This window comes from Oryctolagus cuniculus, chromosome 18 (assembly GCF_051225735.1).
Source record: "Oryctolagus cuniculus isolate XC-2025 breed Fujian yellow rabbit chromosome 18, ASM5122573v1, whole genome shotgun sequence".
Lineage (NCBI taxonomy): Eukaryota > Metazoa > Chordata > Mammalia > Lagomorpha > Leporidae > Oryctolagus > Oryctolagus cuniculus.
The window spans coordinates 73,004,382-73,021,507 of record NC_142884.1 but is presented as its reverse complement, the minus strand read 5'-3'; the positions used below and the strand labels follow the sequence as shown (position 1 = coordinate 73,021,507).

Here is a 17,126-nt window from a genome sequence, read left to right as displayed (position 1 = left end):
TGCGGCGCCCACGCTGTCCTGGCTCTCCTTGGCGCCCGAGGAGGGGGCCATTCCGTCCCTCCCCTCCCCGGGGCTCCACGTTTTACCGACCAGCCTGGAGGGAGGGGCCGTGCAGCCCCGAGGGGCCAGGTCTGCGAGAGCGGCGGCCGCTGCCCTCCTGGGGGTGGGGGCGGTGGGCACCCGCGCCGCAGCCCGGCCCCTGCGCCCCGCACCCGCAGCCCCCCTACCTGCCTCCCGGCCGCCCCTTCGCGGCCCGGGGTCGGCACGCCCGGCGGGCACCTGGCCCGCCACCCCCGGGGGCCCGCCGGCCGCCGGCCCAGCCGGCCCGGGGCGGCGGGGCGGGTCTGAGCGCTGCCGGGCTCCGGGACCGGTCCCCCGGGGCGCGGCCCGGCAGCCGCCCCCGTCCCCCCCCGCCCCGGGGGCCGGGCCGGGCTCCCGGGGGGCGGGGACTCGCCCAGTGGCAGCAGCGTCCGGGCCGGCGGCGGGCGCGGGGCGGCTTCCTGCAGGCGGCGCCGGGGCGAGCCGTTGCCGGCTGCAGCCACCGCCGCCGGGTCGCCGGGTCGCGGGGGCCGCGGCGCTCGGGCCGCGTCCGTGCCTCCCGGGCGCGCTGCGCGGCCGTCGCTGCTGCCCGCGCTCGTGGTGCCGCCGCCGCCGCCGCCGCCGCCGCTGCCGGTTACGCCAGCCCCGCCGCCGCCCGCTCTGATTCTGCGCATAGGCAGCCCCCAAGCCTGTCATTCTGCAAAAACACAGTTTACTCAACACACCACACACACTCGCGCACACACACACACACGCGCGCACACACGCGCGCACTGGCCCCCGCGCGCACACGCACGGAGGGCGCGAGCGAGCAGACGCGCACACCCGGCGAGCCAAGTTCCGCAGCCTGGCATGGCTTCTGGGGACCTTTACGAGGTACGGGGACGCGGGGGCGCGGGCGGCGGCGGGCGGCGGGCGGCGGGGACCGGGCCGGGGCCGGGCCGGGCGCGAGCCGGAGTTGCCGAGCCCGCGGCGGCGGCGGCGGCCGGAGGGTGGCGGGGGCCGGGCGCGCCGCCCGCCGCCTCCCGCGGCGCCCGCGCCCGCTCCCGCTCGCTCTTTCTCTTTCTCTCGCACACACTCTCTCTTACTCCATCTACTTTGCGGCCTTAGAGGGGGGAAGGAGGAAGCCGGGCGGAGCCGGGCGGGGGAGGTAGCGGTCCCGGGGAGGTGTTTCTCGCCCGACGAGCCGCCTCGAGTACAGAAAGTACAGGTAAAAGTCGGCGCCGGACGTGCCGGGAAGGCGGGGGGCCGCGCGGCGCCCGGCGGGGGTGCGGGGCGCTGGGTGCGCGGCCCGGGCTGGGCCGGGGGCGCGGGAGAGCGGGGTGGGGGCGGGCAGTCCGAACGGGGCGCGGCAGGGGCGAGGCGGGGGTCCTGGGGGACCCCGAAGGGGGCGGTCGGGTGGGAGCTCGCGAGTCACCCGCGAGACCGTTTCCTGGGGGGCCACCGGTCCACCCTCCCCTCCCCCCACCTGCCGCCCCCGCCCGGGGCTCGGAAGCCCTCGGGGCTGGGGCGTGGGGGCGGTCCTTGCGGGTGCCGTGCTCGCTGGAGGCGAGAGGGGGCGCTGTCGAGGGCCCCCGGTGGAAAAGAGGAGAGGCTGGAAGCGCGAGGTGGGCGGTGCACGCCGCTGCGGGGACCCGGGACTCCTAGCCCTGCCCTCAGCGCCCGGTCACCCTCTGCGGATACCTGTGTCCAGGTCCACACAGGTAGTGGCCAGCCCTGGATGTCGAGAAACCGTCTGAGGAGTGGCACTAGCTGGGCGTCTTTCCAGCAGTGGAGAAACACCCATCGTCTGGCCAGCCAGAGCTTGGCTTGCCCTGGACGAGCGACTGCTGCTGTGGGTCTCCGACAGGTGGACGAGCCGAGAAACGACCCCCGGTCCCCGAGGAGAGCTGGTTCCCCAAGGGAAGGCTCAGGATGAAGATGCCGTCTTCAACCAGGAGGCCTCTGTCCAAGAAAGCAGGCTGGGGGCGTCAGCCTGCACCGGGACTCCCGGGCACGATGCAGTCAGGGCTAGCTCTAGCTCTCGAGGCTTTTGGCTCAACTGAGATTCCACCCAGAGTGGGGGAATTAGCCTTTAGGCCAAGAGAATGTACCGGGAGCACCATCAGCTGCTTTCTCCCTGGCCGTCTTGGGCAGCGGCTGAAGCTTTTTCGGATGGATTCGCTGGCTGGCTTTAGAGGGGGAAGCATGGACAACAGGCCAGTGGACATCTTGGCCGCCTGTGTGACCCGGGTCTCTTGGATGGTTGTGGACTTGATGAGGCCCAGTCATGGACCGATAGCCAGCAGGCTCCAGTGGGGTGATGGAATGGGGTGGAAGAATGATATGGGTTGCCCGATCTGCACACTGTGGTCTTCATCATCCCTGTGCTGATAGAGAAGATGAAGTTGATGGAGACCTGCGGAGGAAGCGACCGTGGCACATGTGACCAGTGGATCGCCCAGGCACCTTCCTTGGGCCGTTTCAAGATGGCAGAATAATTTCTGAAGCCAGAAAACCAAAGCACAGTAAAATGGAAGGGTTGATTGACCTTGCTGAAGCATACATAAGCCACACTGTGAGGACCTTGGCCAAAAGAAGATGAGATTCGGGAGCAAAACTGATCTCGTTGGGTTCATGGATTTTTCTGCCCTTTGATGTTGCATCCTTTTTTGCCCTGGTGAGAAGTTGCATTGCAGAGGCGTTGAAGACATATCAAGAGCTGTCGGTATTCCCTCATTTAACGTTTGGAACGATGAAACTCCTGGGGATAATTTCTTGTTTAATGTTCATCTGAATCCGCTGTCCCTAACGTTGGTAATCATAGAGGCCAGATGAGTCTGTTAAGAGGAGAGTTTTCACAGTGGCCTTGGGACTATCGGTACCTCAAGAGTTCTCACTGAAGTTCAATAAGCAGGACAATAATAATAACGACTTCTGTGATAGTGGATAATTGCACTAGATGTAAAGTGGTTTTCCCGTGGCCAATTATTTGCATAATCATTACTAAAAAGGGCTAAATTGCATTACAAGAATACCAGTGTCACCATTTTTATAGCCTGTGTCTATGTTACATAATATAAACTCTGGAATTTAATTTGTTGTTCAAATTTAACTTTAAAAACAAGAAGTGCTAAGTGTACATTAGCATATATATATATTTCTAAAAACCTGCAGAATAGTTGTATACATAAAAAGGCCATTGATTTAAGGAAAAATCTTGGAATATCCATTACATTGACTTTGAAAGAAAAAATATTCCAAATTAAAGTCTAACTCTATTTAAGCATTGTACTTGAGTGTACCTCAATGGCTTCTTGTAACCTTCAGCCAAGAAACCACATTTTATGTGGCTAAGGGTTACTACATTTGTCGTTGATATTCTTCACTTGGGTGTCAGCTGACATCATCTTTGACCCTTTGTGGTGAAGAAGAGACTTGGGTTGTGAAGAGTAAAACACCTTCAAACAGCATTGTAATGGAATCGGGGCCAACTTTAAAGTCACTGGAAAATGAAAACTTTAGGTAATGTCAACGCTTCAGTCATAGTGAGGAAACATGGCATCCAGCTCAGTTTCCAACATTTTGGATCTTGATAGATTGTTCTGCGTTGCTTGTCTAGGGTGGAGTTCTCAGCTTGTTCTGAAGTGATACGACCATCACTTATATGAAGGTGATTTTAAATATTGGCTTGTGTCTTAGAGATGGGTATCTACCTGGGTGCAATGTCAAATGCCTTACCCAGATGCACTGGTCCATATTCTGCTAAATATGCGGTCATAAAGTGGCTGCCTGTAAGCCAGGTCTAGGAGAGAAGAAGAATGTATTTGAGTACTTTTAGATGGAGCATAGCATCTTCCTTCTTTCCCACACTTAGGAATGTGCCTCCAGTAGGCATTAGAGTGTGTAACTTCAGGATTCTAATTATTCCTATACTGAGATGTTTGGATATCAGGAAGTCATCATCAGTGAAACAGGAACTCAGTTTTCTGGTTTTGTTCATCTCTGGGTCTCCAGCTTCTTGCACGTTTGTGGCTGGAATCAGTGACCAGAAGACTGATTTAAGAATGCATCAAGTTCCTTGGGTGGCCTTTGTTGCCCTTACATTCAGTGTTACTTTCTTTTCTTCCTACTTCATGGTCTCTCAATGGCGGTGAAACCACCAGTAGGGTGGCAGAGTTCTCTCTGTGGAAGGCAAGTTGCCTGAGCCAGAGGGCTGCGCTGTTCTACACTAGAAGCCCCGAATTTGTGCTGCAACCGTGTGAATTTCCTTGCTGTTGGATGGTATTGTACACCCCTTCCCTAGTGGTTAGCTGGTGCTGTGGAGGAGGGCTCTCCTTGGTTGGTGAAGTCTGAAGAGTGTGCTGGTTATGTGAAGAGGAAGTCAGTGGTGGCCAAGTGGAAACTTGAGGAGGACTTGACGGTTTTTTCTGTGCCAACATTCAGCGTATTTATACTTTCCAAAGTTAAAGGATGAAATGTCATCAAGATGTGAGATATCTTTCTTTTGGGATTGACATGCATCTCTGCCTCTATACATATGTATCTAAATAGATCTGTGCAATTATGTGTATAATATATAAGAAAATGCTTTCACTCCATAAAAATGTTTATTAGTTTCAAATAAAAATAATTTTTTAAGTTTGTTGAATGAAATCTGTAGTTAAAAATGGACTGTGGTACAGGGTGAGTGTGTGAGTACTTTCGGGATAAGACACTTGGTGTGCTTCCCATTCTGCAACCATCATGCTCCTCGAAATAAGAGAGCTCATGGGAAAAACAGGATTGAGGTGGATCAGTGGATACCTCTTGAGCCTTGTAACCAAAACTCTTGACAAAAACAAAAGCAGAGCTAATAAAAATACACTGCGGTTGAATCTCCACTGTCTGTGGTTTGTCCTTAGCAAGTCGATCCATCCTTCAGGTCCACCCTGAGCTTGTGTTTCCTCATTTCGAAGATCTCACAGGGTCTTCCCTTGTGATAGAGAAAATTTTCATCAAAAGTAGCTCTGGTCCAGGGGGTGGCATTCTTCATTTATCCTCGTGGGGAGAAATGCTTTTGTAGTTTCTTCATCCGCCCTGGGTTGCCATGCAGGTTAACACGGTGGAGATCTTAGTGGTTCTTGAAGCCACTACATTAGCCACCATTCACAACAGAGGGAGACACTTGATTGTATTTACAGATTTGCTACAAGGCTGTCGTATATTAAGCTGTTTTCTTTCCTTGTGAGTGCTTACCTATGATTGCTTCAAAATGGTAAAAAATTAGGAAAAATTGCATATGAATCATCATAATTTACCTGTTATATCAGTATCATTCTCCTACTTAGAATTGGATGGATCTTTGGCATATGGTAGACACCCAATGAAAATGTAATGCATGTATGATTCTCCCATATTTTGAGTGTTATTTCAAATGATCTCCTGTGGGTAGGCATCAGCTTATTTGCAAGTAGACTTTAGTGTTATGTTGCTCCTTACTGCATGCAGTCATTTCTTAGGGGCTTAAACTGCCTTGAAAAGAGTTGGTACGGCTGTTTACAGCCTGATCGATTGCTAAGCAATGATTCAGGCCCGTTGCTATTAAGATCTTAAGTACTGGAGACAGACATTTAGATTCCAAGGATGTGGGTCTTTCTGCATCTCTTGGATGGTGAAGAGAGGTATAGATGTGACTGACTGCTTAGTGCCAGTGTTCATTTGTCTATTTTATATTATAGGCCACCAGGCAAGCCAGGTGTTAGGGAAGTGATGAATGTGCCCTCCATGAGCTCATGAGCTAGTGGGAAATACTGGTAAGAACAGACGGTTGATGGTGCTATGGGGAAAGTGGGGGTTCTCCAGGAACAGGTTAGGGGGATGTGTGATCCTGCCTTAGAGGAATGAAAGAAGGCTGCCCAGAGGTGACTGAAGAATGCAAGCTACACAAAGAGCATCATCAGATTTGCAGGACTTGTGAGATTGCTATTGTTTTTCTTTTTGGAAGCAGTTTACATTTATTGTTGTATTTTTTAGAAATACAAGTGGAACTAGTGTTAGGCCTAGTGTTTAAGATGCCCATATCCTGATGGCGCCGCGGCTCAATAGGCTAATCCTCCGCCTGTGGCGCTGGCACACCGGGTTCTAGTCCCGGTCGGGGCGCCGGATTCTGTCCCGGTTGCCCCTCTTCCAGGCTAGCTCTCTGCTGTGTCCCGGGAGTGCAGTGGAGGATGGCCCAAGTGCTTGGGCCCTGCACCCACACGGGAGACCAGGAGAAGCACCTGGCTCCTGCCTTCGGATCAGCATGGTGCTCCGGCCGCGGTGGCCATTGGAGGGTGAACCAACGGCAAAAGGAAGACCTTTCTCTCTCTCTCTCTCTCTCACTGTCCACTCTGCCTGTCAAAAAAAAAAAAAAATGCCTATATCCTATACCAGAGTGCCAGGATTTGATTCCTGGTTCTGGCTCCTGATTCCAGTGTCCTGCCAAGGCAGACTCTGGAGGCAGCAGATAATGGCTCAAGTTGGGCCCCTGCAACCCATGTGGGAGAACCGGATTAAGTTCCTAGATCCTGACTTTGACTTGACCCAGTCCTGGCCTTTGTGGACATTTAGGGAGTGTGTATGTGTGTCTTTGCCTTTCAAATAATGAAAAAATATGGGCAAAGAGAAAAGCAATTGTAACACCCAGTGTAACCATTATTATGTGTTTAGTACATAAGCAGTGTCTAATAAATACTAATGTGATACTTGTATTAATTAAAATCATGGCTTTTTTGGTGTAGAGATGAAGGTAAGACTGGAATTGCCTTTTGCACATTTTTATGTATTAAAAATCAAATTGGAAAATAGGATACATACTATTTATGTTCACTGTATTTCATTTAAATATATGTGTTAATTATGAGTGTTGCCTCATATTCTAAGATATTCTGTTATAACTTTTAGTGACAGGTAAATATTCCTTTGTGTGCACCATTTTCCCTTTGTAACTATCCCCAGTTGTTTGACATCTAGATTTTTTCCATTTGTAAACCATTATAAACATTGCTGTTATGAAAATCCATAAATGTAATTATTTGAATGCATATTTTACAACTCTCCTCAGGATAGTTTCTGAGAAAATTACTGGGTTGAAGAATGTGAACATTTTTAATGCAGATGATAACATAATCTCTGATTGCCCTTCAGAAATAGGTAGTAGATTAGCTTGGAAGAAGACTACAAGCAGGGTGACTCGTTAATACTATATGCTGTTTCCATAATTGAAATACAAGATCATGGTGGCTTAAAATAAGAGAGTGTTAATAGGGATAGAGAGAAATGGATGGAATTGGGATTTGAGAATAATCAGCGCTGTTTCATGTTAGCCTAGATTATGTTTTAACAGCATGTGATAGAAAGTATACAATAACAGTGGTTTACACAGGCTTTATTCTTTTTCATGAAGTAAGTTTTGGAGTTGGGCAGCATAGTATTGGTATGATGCTCTGTGAGGTTCTCCTTTTGTCTTTTAATTCTGTCATTATCTGCTGTGTCAAATCCTTGCATGGCCCAAGGTAGTCATGAAACTGTGTCCTTTTTGAGCATATAGAGGACAGACTGAAGTATGAAATCAAGTCATTTCTCCATATACAGCTGTCTGGAAGTTGCATCCCTTTCTGTTTTTTCCTCATTGATCAATAGTTATGTTTCCAAACCTAGCTGCAAAGGAGTCTGGATGGAAATGTCATTTTCAGCTGTTGTCTCCCCTCCTCTCCTCAACTAAAACTCAGTTGACAGTATATGAGCATTAAAGGGAAGTCAAGTTTAGGGATAATTTTGAGGTTTTTGTTTTAGTTCGTTAAGTGGATGGTGGGACTTGGGAAGACGTATTCGTTGAGGGAGGTAAAGGCAGTGGAAAGAACAATCAGTTTTGAGTTTTTGTTCTGTTTTGAACATGTGCATATACACAGCTGGAGCAGTAGTCATGTGAGCCTGGACATCAGTAGCAATATCTGGCAAGAGATAGAGACTGAAGGTCACTGGTAAACAGGGAGTTAAATAGGAGGAGGCGTCCAATGATGGAGAAAATGGCATTTTAGAGGTGGAAGCAGAGAAGATCAGATTGACAAGGAAGTAGCAAGAGGTAGAGAAGAAACACCAAGAGGCTTTGGTGTACAGAAGGAACTGGGAGAGTCTGTTTTAAGAAAGAGGCGATGGCCAGTAGTGTCCTTTGGATTGCACAGCCAGGGAATCTTTGGTAAGCTTGAGGCGCATCCATTACAGATTGTGCACTGGTGGGTTGAGGAGGGCTTAATTGCAGCATGATGACGACTCGAGGGTATGCGTCGAATGTGGGTGTAGAGACGTCTTGTGTGGGCAGCTCTTACCAGTCTTGCATGTAAGGGTGAGGAGAGAGAATATATTACTTAAGGTGAGGTTTGAGAACAGATCAACCATTCCATCCCCCGCCCAGTTCTATGCAGGCTCTTCTTTCAGTGACCGAACTGATGTAAGTTTGTGGTGTAGACTTTGGGTTATTGGATTTACACTCTTAGAAGAAGTGGTTTTCCTTAAATCCTGTGCAGCTTTCTGCTGATGTATGACAGTTATGTTTGACATCTCCAGTGGTTTTAACTGGTGAAAAAAGCCAAACATGTATAGTACAGTCATACAGAACAATTCTAAATAAAAGTTGACCAAGGAAGAGGACTTGCTGAGTTGAGGACAAGGAGACAGAAGTTGTCATCAGTGGTTTGTAACAGCAGCGTTTGTCTGAGTGGGGTGGGCAGAAGAGTGTGGTGATGATCAGTTTGATGAGTTAACTTGGCTGGCTCCAGTCCTCGGTTATTCAGTGAAACAATAATGTAGGTGTTGCCGTGAAGGTCTTCTGACAGTGTGATTAGAGTCCATAATCAACTGGCTGTACGTAAGGGCGATTATCCTAGCGAATCTTGCTGGCCCTGAATCCATCAGTTAAGAGGCTCTGAGACCAAACTGAGACATCCCTGGTGAAAAGTGGCTCTCCAGTGTATGCCTGAGAGTTCCAGGCTCTCCTTCCTGATGACCCGTCCTGTGGATGTAGTTGGGTTTCTCGTCCATGCAGTAACGTTTGATAACAGTTTTCAGCTACACAGTGTCTTTGACTTTCTTGGTTGTTTTTGGTAGCCTGTGCTGTAAAACAGTGCCTGTTCTGGTATTGAAAACCCTGCTGATTAAGTTGATTACGTCTTCAGATGAACACCTTGCTTCTTAGTTGTGGTCATCTTATTGCTGCCGTTATCTTGCTTGTGTGAAGAGTGGCAGGCCTAGAGCTCATGGCTCTAGGCTGGAACTGGTGGCTTCAAGAACCTGCCAAGCCTAGAGTGATTTGTCATGTTGGAGTTGTTCCTGAAGCCATGTGCAGGATGGCAAGTGTGGGTGATCCCGGGCTTCATGGGCAGGCCCATCTTGGGTCTGAGGTTCTTCCTGCCATGAGTTAGTCTCTGGCTCTGGTGAGTGAGTGAATGGACCTGGTCTTGGTCCTGATCCACCCCTTCAGTTCACTGTCATTCTTTGACACTACCCAGCTAGCTTTAGCCAGTGGGTGAAAACCATTACGTCCACAGGTCACACTGCTCCGATGAAAGGCCCATCCATTGATGGGCCTTTGTAAGCTGATGGATTCCTTAGAAGGCTTGGAGGACCATTGATTTGGCATTTTCTTTTTTTAATAAACGGCACTGTTTTCAGGTTACTCCCTCTTGGCTCCAGTGCTTCATTTCTCCTCAAATTCTCCAATATTGACACATCACCAGGTTGCCTTGTAACTGGCTTAGCGGGTTACATGGACACATCTGTGGGACAGGCTGTGGGCCCCACAACTGCCGTGCCAGGAATTCCCCTACCAAAGAGCCACTGCTCTAGCTTCAAGTTCTCGATTGGGGAATTCTCCTGTTTGATTTTCATTTCCTTGTCTTCTACTCCAGTGTTTTAGAAATTATGTCTTCCCGGACTTCATTAAAAAAAACTAGCACCTACACAAATGCCGGGTTTGAATTTTAGTTTAGAAGTTATTCAGTGGCTGGCGCTGCGGCTCAATAGGCTAATCCTCCTCCTGCGGCACTGGTACCCCGGGTTCTAGTCCCAGTTGGGGCACCGGATTCTGTCCTGGTTGCCCCTCTTCCAGGCTAGCTCTCTGCTGTGGCCTTGGAAGACAGCAGAGGATGGCCCAAGTGCTTGGGCCCTGCACCCGCATGGGAGACCAGGATAAGCACCTGGCTCCTGGCTTCGGATCAGCGCAGTGTGCCGGCCACAGTGGCAATTGGGGGTTGAACCAACGGCAAAGGAAGACCTTTCTCTCTGTCTCTCTCTCTCTCAACTGTCCACTCTGCCTGTCAAAAAAAAAAAGTTATTCAGTCATTCACCCATCAAATACTATATGTCAACTGTGTCCCTAAAACTGTGGTGGTGTTGGGGCTGCAGCCGTGAGTAGCTTTTAAATTCTTTTGGAATATAATAATTGAGAAACTAAACCCATGCATACAGTTATATGAAATTTTTTTAAATGCTGGAGTTTTCCATTGTTTTCAGGAGAAGCCTGGTCGCCTTTGTGCAGCTTCTTCATGAGCAGGCCTTAGAATACAGCTTTTTTTCATTTTTTAAAAGATTTATTTATTTGAAAGGCAGAGTTACAGAGATAAACAGGGAGGGATAGAGAAAGGGAGGTCTTTTATCTGCTGGTTCACTCCTCAGTTGGCCACCGTAGTCGGGGCTGGGATGGGCCAAAACCAGGAGCTTCTTCTGGGTCTCCCACATGGGTGCAGAGCCCCAAGCACCTGAGCCATCTTCTGCTGCTTTGCCAGGTGCATTAACGGGAAGCTGCATTGGAAGTGGAGCAGCCAGGACTTGAACCGGCGTCCATAAGGGATGCTGGCGTCACAGGCAGTGGTTTAACCTGCTACACCACGAGGCCAGCCCCCAGAGCATAGCTTTTTCCACCATCTCTGGACATATCTGGGAAATTCTGTTTTAGCAGAGTTGTGGGTCTGAAATATTCTTTCAAAAATTCAAGCCTATCCTTATCTCCTTATTAAAATGAAGCATGCAAATAGAGTTTTTTTTTTTTTTTTGACAGGCAGAGTGGACAGTGAGAGAGAGAGACAGAGAGAAAGGTCTTCCTTTGCCGTTGGTTCACCCTCCAATGGCTGCCGCGGCCGGTGCACCGCGCTGATCCAATGGCAGGAGCCAGGTGCTTTTCCTGGTCTCCCATGGGATGCAGGGCCCAAGGACTTGGGCCATCCTCCACTGGACTCCCTGGCCACAGCAGAGAGCTGGCCTGGAAGAGGGGCAACCGGGACAGAATCCGGCGCCCCGACTGGGACTAGAACCTGGTGTGCCAGCGCCGCAAGGCGGAGGATTAGCCTAGTGAGCCGCAGCACTGGCCGCAAATAGAGTTTTACAGTGTAGTCACCATATTCAATTAAATACCACTTACAGTTCAGGTGGTGGTGGTTGGTGAATATTCTGGAAGTTGTGTTGATCAGTGTGGGCTAATAATGCACTACCCCACACTTTGTTTCCTTATGTTACATACAAGGTAGTGTAGGGTTGTTGAGAATTTGAGAGAAGGAATGGGAGCAGTTATCTATTAGAGGTTCAAATATGAAGCAAATACTATCTTTTTCTCTTTTGTCAAACTTCAGGATCAGTGAGAACAAACAAAAAAAGATACTGAGATGCCAAGACAAGGTGATCAAACCAACGAAACCAAACTTGCTATCACCTACACCCATTTTTCATAGCAAATCAAAGAAAGTTACTTACTAGCAAACCAGATGCAGACAGAAAGGGACGGATGTCTTGGACCTCATTCAAAGGTTTTTTTTTTTTTTTTTTTTTTTTTACTGTTAATAAAAATGGGCTTTATCGTTTTCATAACGTAACTTGCTAATAAGCAAGTGTCCCGAGGCAGGTTTGCAAATGCCATCTTCACTGAGAAATTATCACAGGTGTCTCCTTTGACCTGTAGGGATCCTGGAACCATTTTGACGGGGCGCATGGTTCCACTGCTGAGCTCCATGAGGACAGGGACCATGTCTGTGCCCCTCATGCTTGCATTTCCAGCTTGTGGCCTTTCAGTAAACACTCACGGAATGAATGATTGAAGACATTTGAAACCATTGCTTCTAGACCTTCCTGGCCTTCTGTGCAGTGAGCTTCCTTCCTTGCTTCCTGTGTGACTGTGTTCTCTCACTTTCCTGAGAAGATTCTTCCAGATTGTCCTTAAAATTCAAGTGTCCATTTTTTCCCCCTCCTCCCATCAGACTCGTGTAGATACATTAGACAACAGAAGTCCACGAGAGCACACCAAAATCTTTAAGCCATTGCTCCTCTTTATGAGCGATGACTGTACGAGAGTCGCCATGGTCTGTTGAGCTGTGCATGTCACAGCCCCTTTCACACCACACACACCCAACATCCAGAGGTTTGCAGTTGCCCTTGCCATTCTTGGCTTTGCCTCTTACCTAGCCTCAGTGTCTTGGCCCAGTTTGATATACAGCACCCAGCGTGGATTGGTTTGCCTGGAGACAGACTCTGAAATGGAGGGTTGTGTCCAGAGGGTTTAGTGTAACAGTTGCCTTTGAGAGGTGGCACCTGGAAGGACATGGGGAGGGCAGGATTGGACAGGTGACAAAGTGACATGCAATGAGGTTACAGTCAAGGTCTTGGCTGATCATGGGCAACTGTGGAGCTGTGATGGCCCTTCAGAAATGTCCCACAGCAAGGAAAGGGCACTGGGTCCTTATATCCCGGCATCAACCAGCCGTTACTGGTAGATTGTGCTGAGAGCCAGAGCGTGCAGTCTTGGGCAGAACAGTTTCCTGGTTCAGAGGGCAAATCCCCTTGAGGGACACGTCTGTGAGCCTTTGCCAGCAGAGATCTTCCTAGCAGCCTTAGGGATGGGCACGTCAGCCCTGGAAAGGAATATATCAGCCCTGGGTAGGAATATACCACCCAGTATGTCATCTCTTCTTGTCATTCACCAATTGGTGAGTTACTAGTGTCTCTTGAAGGCATCATTTGTCATTTGCCAGCCTCTTGGGGCAGGCTGGGTGTGAGTATTTACAGGCTTGCCACGTACCAGTGTTACACTGCGGTTGCCTTGACTCCTCATGCAACACGTGGCACATGCTCCCACACATCACTCTCGTTGGGTCTCTACTCCTTGTTCTTGACACGTTTGCCTTGAATGATCCTCCACTCTTCATTTGCCGTTCCATTCTCATCTGCTGCTGCCTGTTTGGCATCTTGCACTTTGTTGTGGCTTTGTCCTGTGCTTCGTCTGTTCTCTCTTTGTGCTGCAGAGATTGTGAGGGTGATTCCAAGTCTTGAGCTCCAGAACTATCCATATAGCTAAATTTGGACTCTTTAAACTCAAAATACCCGAAGTTGTATTTAGGACCTTCCTTCTGGGTTTTAGCCTCAATAGCACCTCTGTTTACGTTCCCCAAGGTAGAAATACAACTTCCTTTGTTTTTCCCAAACATTAAGCTATGTTCTGTTGAATCAGCCTCATGCATACTTCTTGTAGCTGTCCTGTCTTCTTATTCACCCTCCCCACTTTAATGCAGGAGGCAACTCCCATTGCTTGGGTCATCCAGCACTGTCTATTCTAGTCCACTCCTGTTTTTCTTGATACTGAATTTATAAGATCCTTCTAAATTTGCCATCCTATCATGTCTCCCTTCTGGTGAAATACCTTTAAGTAGTATGTGAACTTGTTTGTGATTTGATTCCTTCTCACACCCGTCTCTGTTGACATCACGTGTTACAGCCAGAGAGACCTGCATTCAACTCCTTGATGTTCACGTTCTCGCCTTCAGTCATGCCCTTCAAAATGATGGGAGACTCTGCCTGTTCCCAACCACTGCCAAGTTTTTGCTTGCTTCAAGCCTACTCATCCTTCAGTTCTCAGCTTAGATAGTGCACTCATCAAGGGTTTCTGTCATCTTTGGGGTCCTACAGAGTGCTGTTCTGCTCTTATAACACCCACTCAAATATGTTGTGTTGTAGTTTATTTTCAACACCTGCCCGTAGGTTGCAAGCTTTATGAGGGCAATGATTCTGTCTTGTTCCGTCTTTAGTACCTAGCATAGTGCAAGACTGAAAATAATCTATTGAATGAAAGAACTAGTATATTCAGATCTTTCATTTATGTGGAATTTGTGATTGTCTCAGATATCTCTATAGCCCATTAGGTATGATGCTTAAACTCATTTTCAATCTTTCAGTTCTCATTAACTCCTCAGTATGCTTTCTGTGTCTTTATTAATCAGTGGGTGTTATTTTTCTATAAGCCAGATTCAGTTGAAGCACCTTTGTGTTATCAAGAAAGGCCTTAGAGCTCTGTGTTCTGCGGACTGTTGAGTTTGGGATTTGGGTGAGAATTTTGAAGTCATCTGCTTAATCTTTTACCAACATCTCCAACAGGAGGTCAGGAGTGAAGGCCCCTTTACCCTACTGAGGGAGACAAATGCTTGAGTTGCTAAAAATGCTCGCTGCTTCGCTGGAATCTGAGTGTGTCGTGGATGAGACAGAGATGTTCTCTTTCTGGACTGTTCTGCAGGGTTGCCTTGAAAATACTGACTTCATTCTTGTTTTCTTATTCACGACTGAGCAGAGAAGGCCAGTGAGGTGCTGCACAGCCTGGAGTCTCATTTGAGTCTCTTGCAGATTGAAAATGAGGTTGGGACCTGACCTACTGACTGCCCTCACAGGCCTTGGCACTGTGGACTACTGGATATCTAAACTTTTCCTGGATGTCTAAAATCATGGTGCACTGTTGCAAATTCGATCAAGTCATATAATCCAAAGTACCTGTTACTTTAAAAGTGCAGAGGGCAAAACTAGAATTTCTTGGTATTTGCATTGCTCTATTTGCCTGTCTGTGTTGCCCCCCCAAGTCACATTGTCTTTGCACGATCTGGTGTACAGGGAGACCGGTGAAGCAGACTCTTGTAAGCATCCTGTAGGTAGTTAACAGTGGAAGGGTACCACAGAGTGGCAGCCTTGAGGATGTAAAAGCACATGGACTCTCTTCAAACTGTGGACTTCATTTTTTTCTGAATTGATGCATAATTTGATATATACAGATAATCAGATTTCTCACCTTACTTATCAAACATAACAAAAATGGAAAAGTCTGCTATCTTTTTAAAAAATTAGTTATTTGAAAGGCAAAGTAACAGAGAGGAACACACACACACACACACACACACCTCTTCCATTGGCTCCCAAATGGCTGCCATAGCCAGGTCTAGACCAGGCCAAAGCCAGGAGCCAGGAGCACCATTATGGTCTCCCACATGGGTGGCAGGGTCCCAAGTACTTGGACCATCATCTTCTGCCTTCCCAGGTGCATCAGCAGGAAACTGGATAGGATGCAGAGTAGCCAGGACACAGACTAGAATTCCAGTGCCAGCATTGCAAGTGGTGGCTTACCCTGCTGCGGCACAACACCAGCCACAATACTTGGAGGCTTTCCTTTATTTTATTATTCTCCTGTCACCTTGTGTTGCCATGTCTATTGTTTTGACTTTATGGGAAGCTGACACAAACCCCATTTACTTACTGTCTTAATGAATCGCTGTGCATTCTTTGATTATAGGTAGTGCGTTATAATCTTTGATTATAGGTAGTGCATAAAGAGGCTGTTAAGGTGATGCTTCCTATGCTTCTTGTATAAAATAATAATAATAATAGTAGCAAAACCAGTAATGATGGCATTTAGTGAGTGTTACTGTGTGCTAGACACCGGGGCAGACTCTTTACATGCAGTGTCTCGTTGAGGTCAGTTCTTCCTAGGAGATAGGTGCTAGTATTAGCCCATTTAATGATTCAAAAGTTGAGACTCTGAGCCACTGGATGGTAGACCAAGGTTTCAACCAGGTCTCTTAGCTGCCACTGCTCCTCTTCTGATAAATTATAAGGTGACCACAGTCTCACTTGTAACTTCCCTCCTTTTGTTGGTAGGGGGCACTTCTAGCATAGTGTTGTCACTGTGCTGAACAGATACTCACAGGTACAGGTCAGTGAGTATTGCACTGAGAACAAGAAAAAGAAAAAGAAAATATTTCTGCTTTCGATTACTATAGCATGAAAACACAGCTGTGCATGTCATATGGCTCCAGAGAGGGACTGCTTAGGTGGGACTGTGTGTTGGCACGTGGAGTTCCTGTGGAGTGAGTTCGTCGGGTTGGGAAAGCATCTGTCTGAGTCTCAGTTGCTGTTTGTCAGTATTGCTTTACGCTGCCCTGGCTCTACCCACATCAGCGATTATGATGGTAGAACCAACTTTGGTGGTGGTGGTGGTCTGTGGGATTTTGCTCAGTGTTTAGTAGTGAGAAAACTCTGGTGTTGAGCACAGGTGGTAACATTTCTGGGTCAGTCTCTTCTTGTCCATTACATCCAGTATATTTATGGGCCTTTTTTTCCTTTATCTTTTGGTTGGCATGGTGCTTGCATCTCTACAGCATTGGGATTGGTGGATATAGTTTCTCACCCCTTCTCTGCTACAGTGTACCACTATCTTGAGATTTGGTGACTGGTACACAGCTGGGCCTCCCTGAGTGAACTAAATCCCAGGTTCTAGCAAATGGGCTTGCTCACTTGACATTTAAAAAAAGATTAGCAGAAATATACACATTTCTAATCTTTATTATAATTAAAATGATATACTCAGATAAGTGGAACCATTTGTGCTGGTGCAGTCTGAGCATTCCCTAACTTGAAAATCCTCAGTGCTCTAAAATTGGAAACTTTCTGAGTGCTGACCTGATGCCCCACGTGGAAAATTCCACATCATCAAACATTGTGTCATGTAAAATTATGTAAAAATCATGTAAAATTACCTTCAGGCTATGTGTGTAAGCTGTATGTGAAAACGTAAATGAATTTTGTGTCTCTCCAAGATACCTTGTTAGATATTTTCAGATATTCTAAAGTTAACAAAATCCCCATGTCCAGAACATTTATGGTCCTGAGTATTTGCCATAAGGGATACTCAACTGGTACTTAAAAACACTAGATTTTTTTTATTGACAGACTTTCAAGTAATCTACCAGTGAACTAGTCTGTAACACATAACTTGAATAGAAAGGAGTACTGAG

General features: G+C 47.9%; 1 protein-coding gene and 1 long non-coding RNA gene across 4 annotated transcripts in view; both read left to right on the top strand.

Annotated features, from left to right (window-relative positions):
- Window positions 1–17,126, top strand: part of CDYL2 (chromodomain Y like 2) — a 426,814-nt gene that overhangs the window by 219,070 nt on the left and 190,618 nt on the right. The window contains exon 1 of one of the 3 annotated variants that reach the window (XM_051847320.3): window positions 530–915. The exons of the other annotated variants lie outside the window; for them this stretch is intronic. Coding sequence (XP_051703280.1) covers window positions 892–915 — 24 coding nt within the window. The 5' untranslated portion in view covers window positions 530–891. Of the gene's footprint in view, window positions 1–529; window positions 916–17,126 lie in introns of those variants that run through there. 3 annotated transcript variants of the gene reach the window in all.
- On the top strand, window positions 1,117–2,552 carry LOC149121032 (uncharacterized). Its single transcript, XR_016224560.1, has 2 exons — window positions 1,117–1,249; window positions 1,733–2,552. It is a non-coding gene; the product is annotated as an uncharacterized LOC149121032 (long non-coding RNA).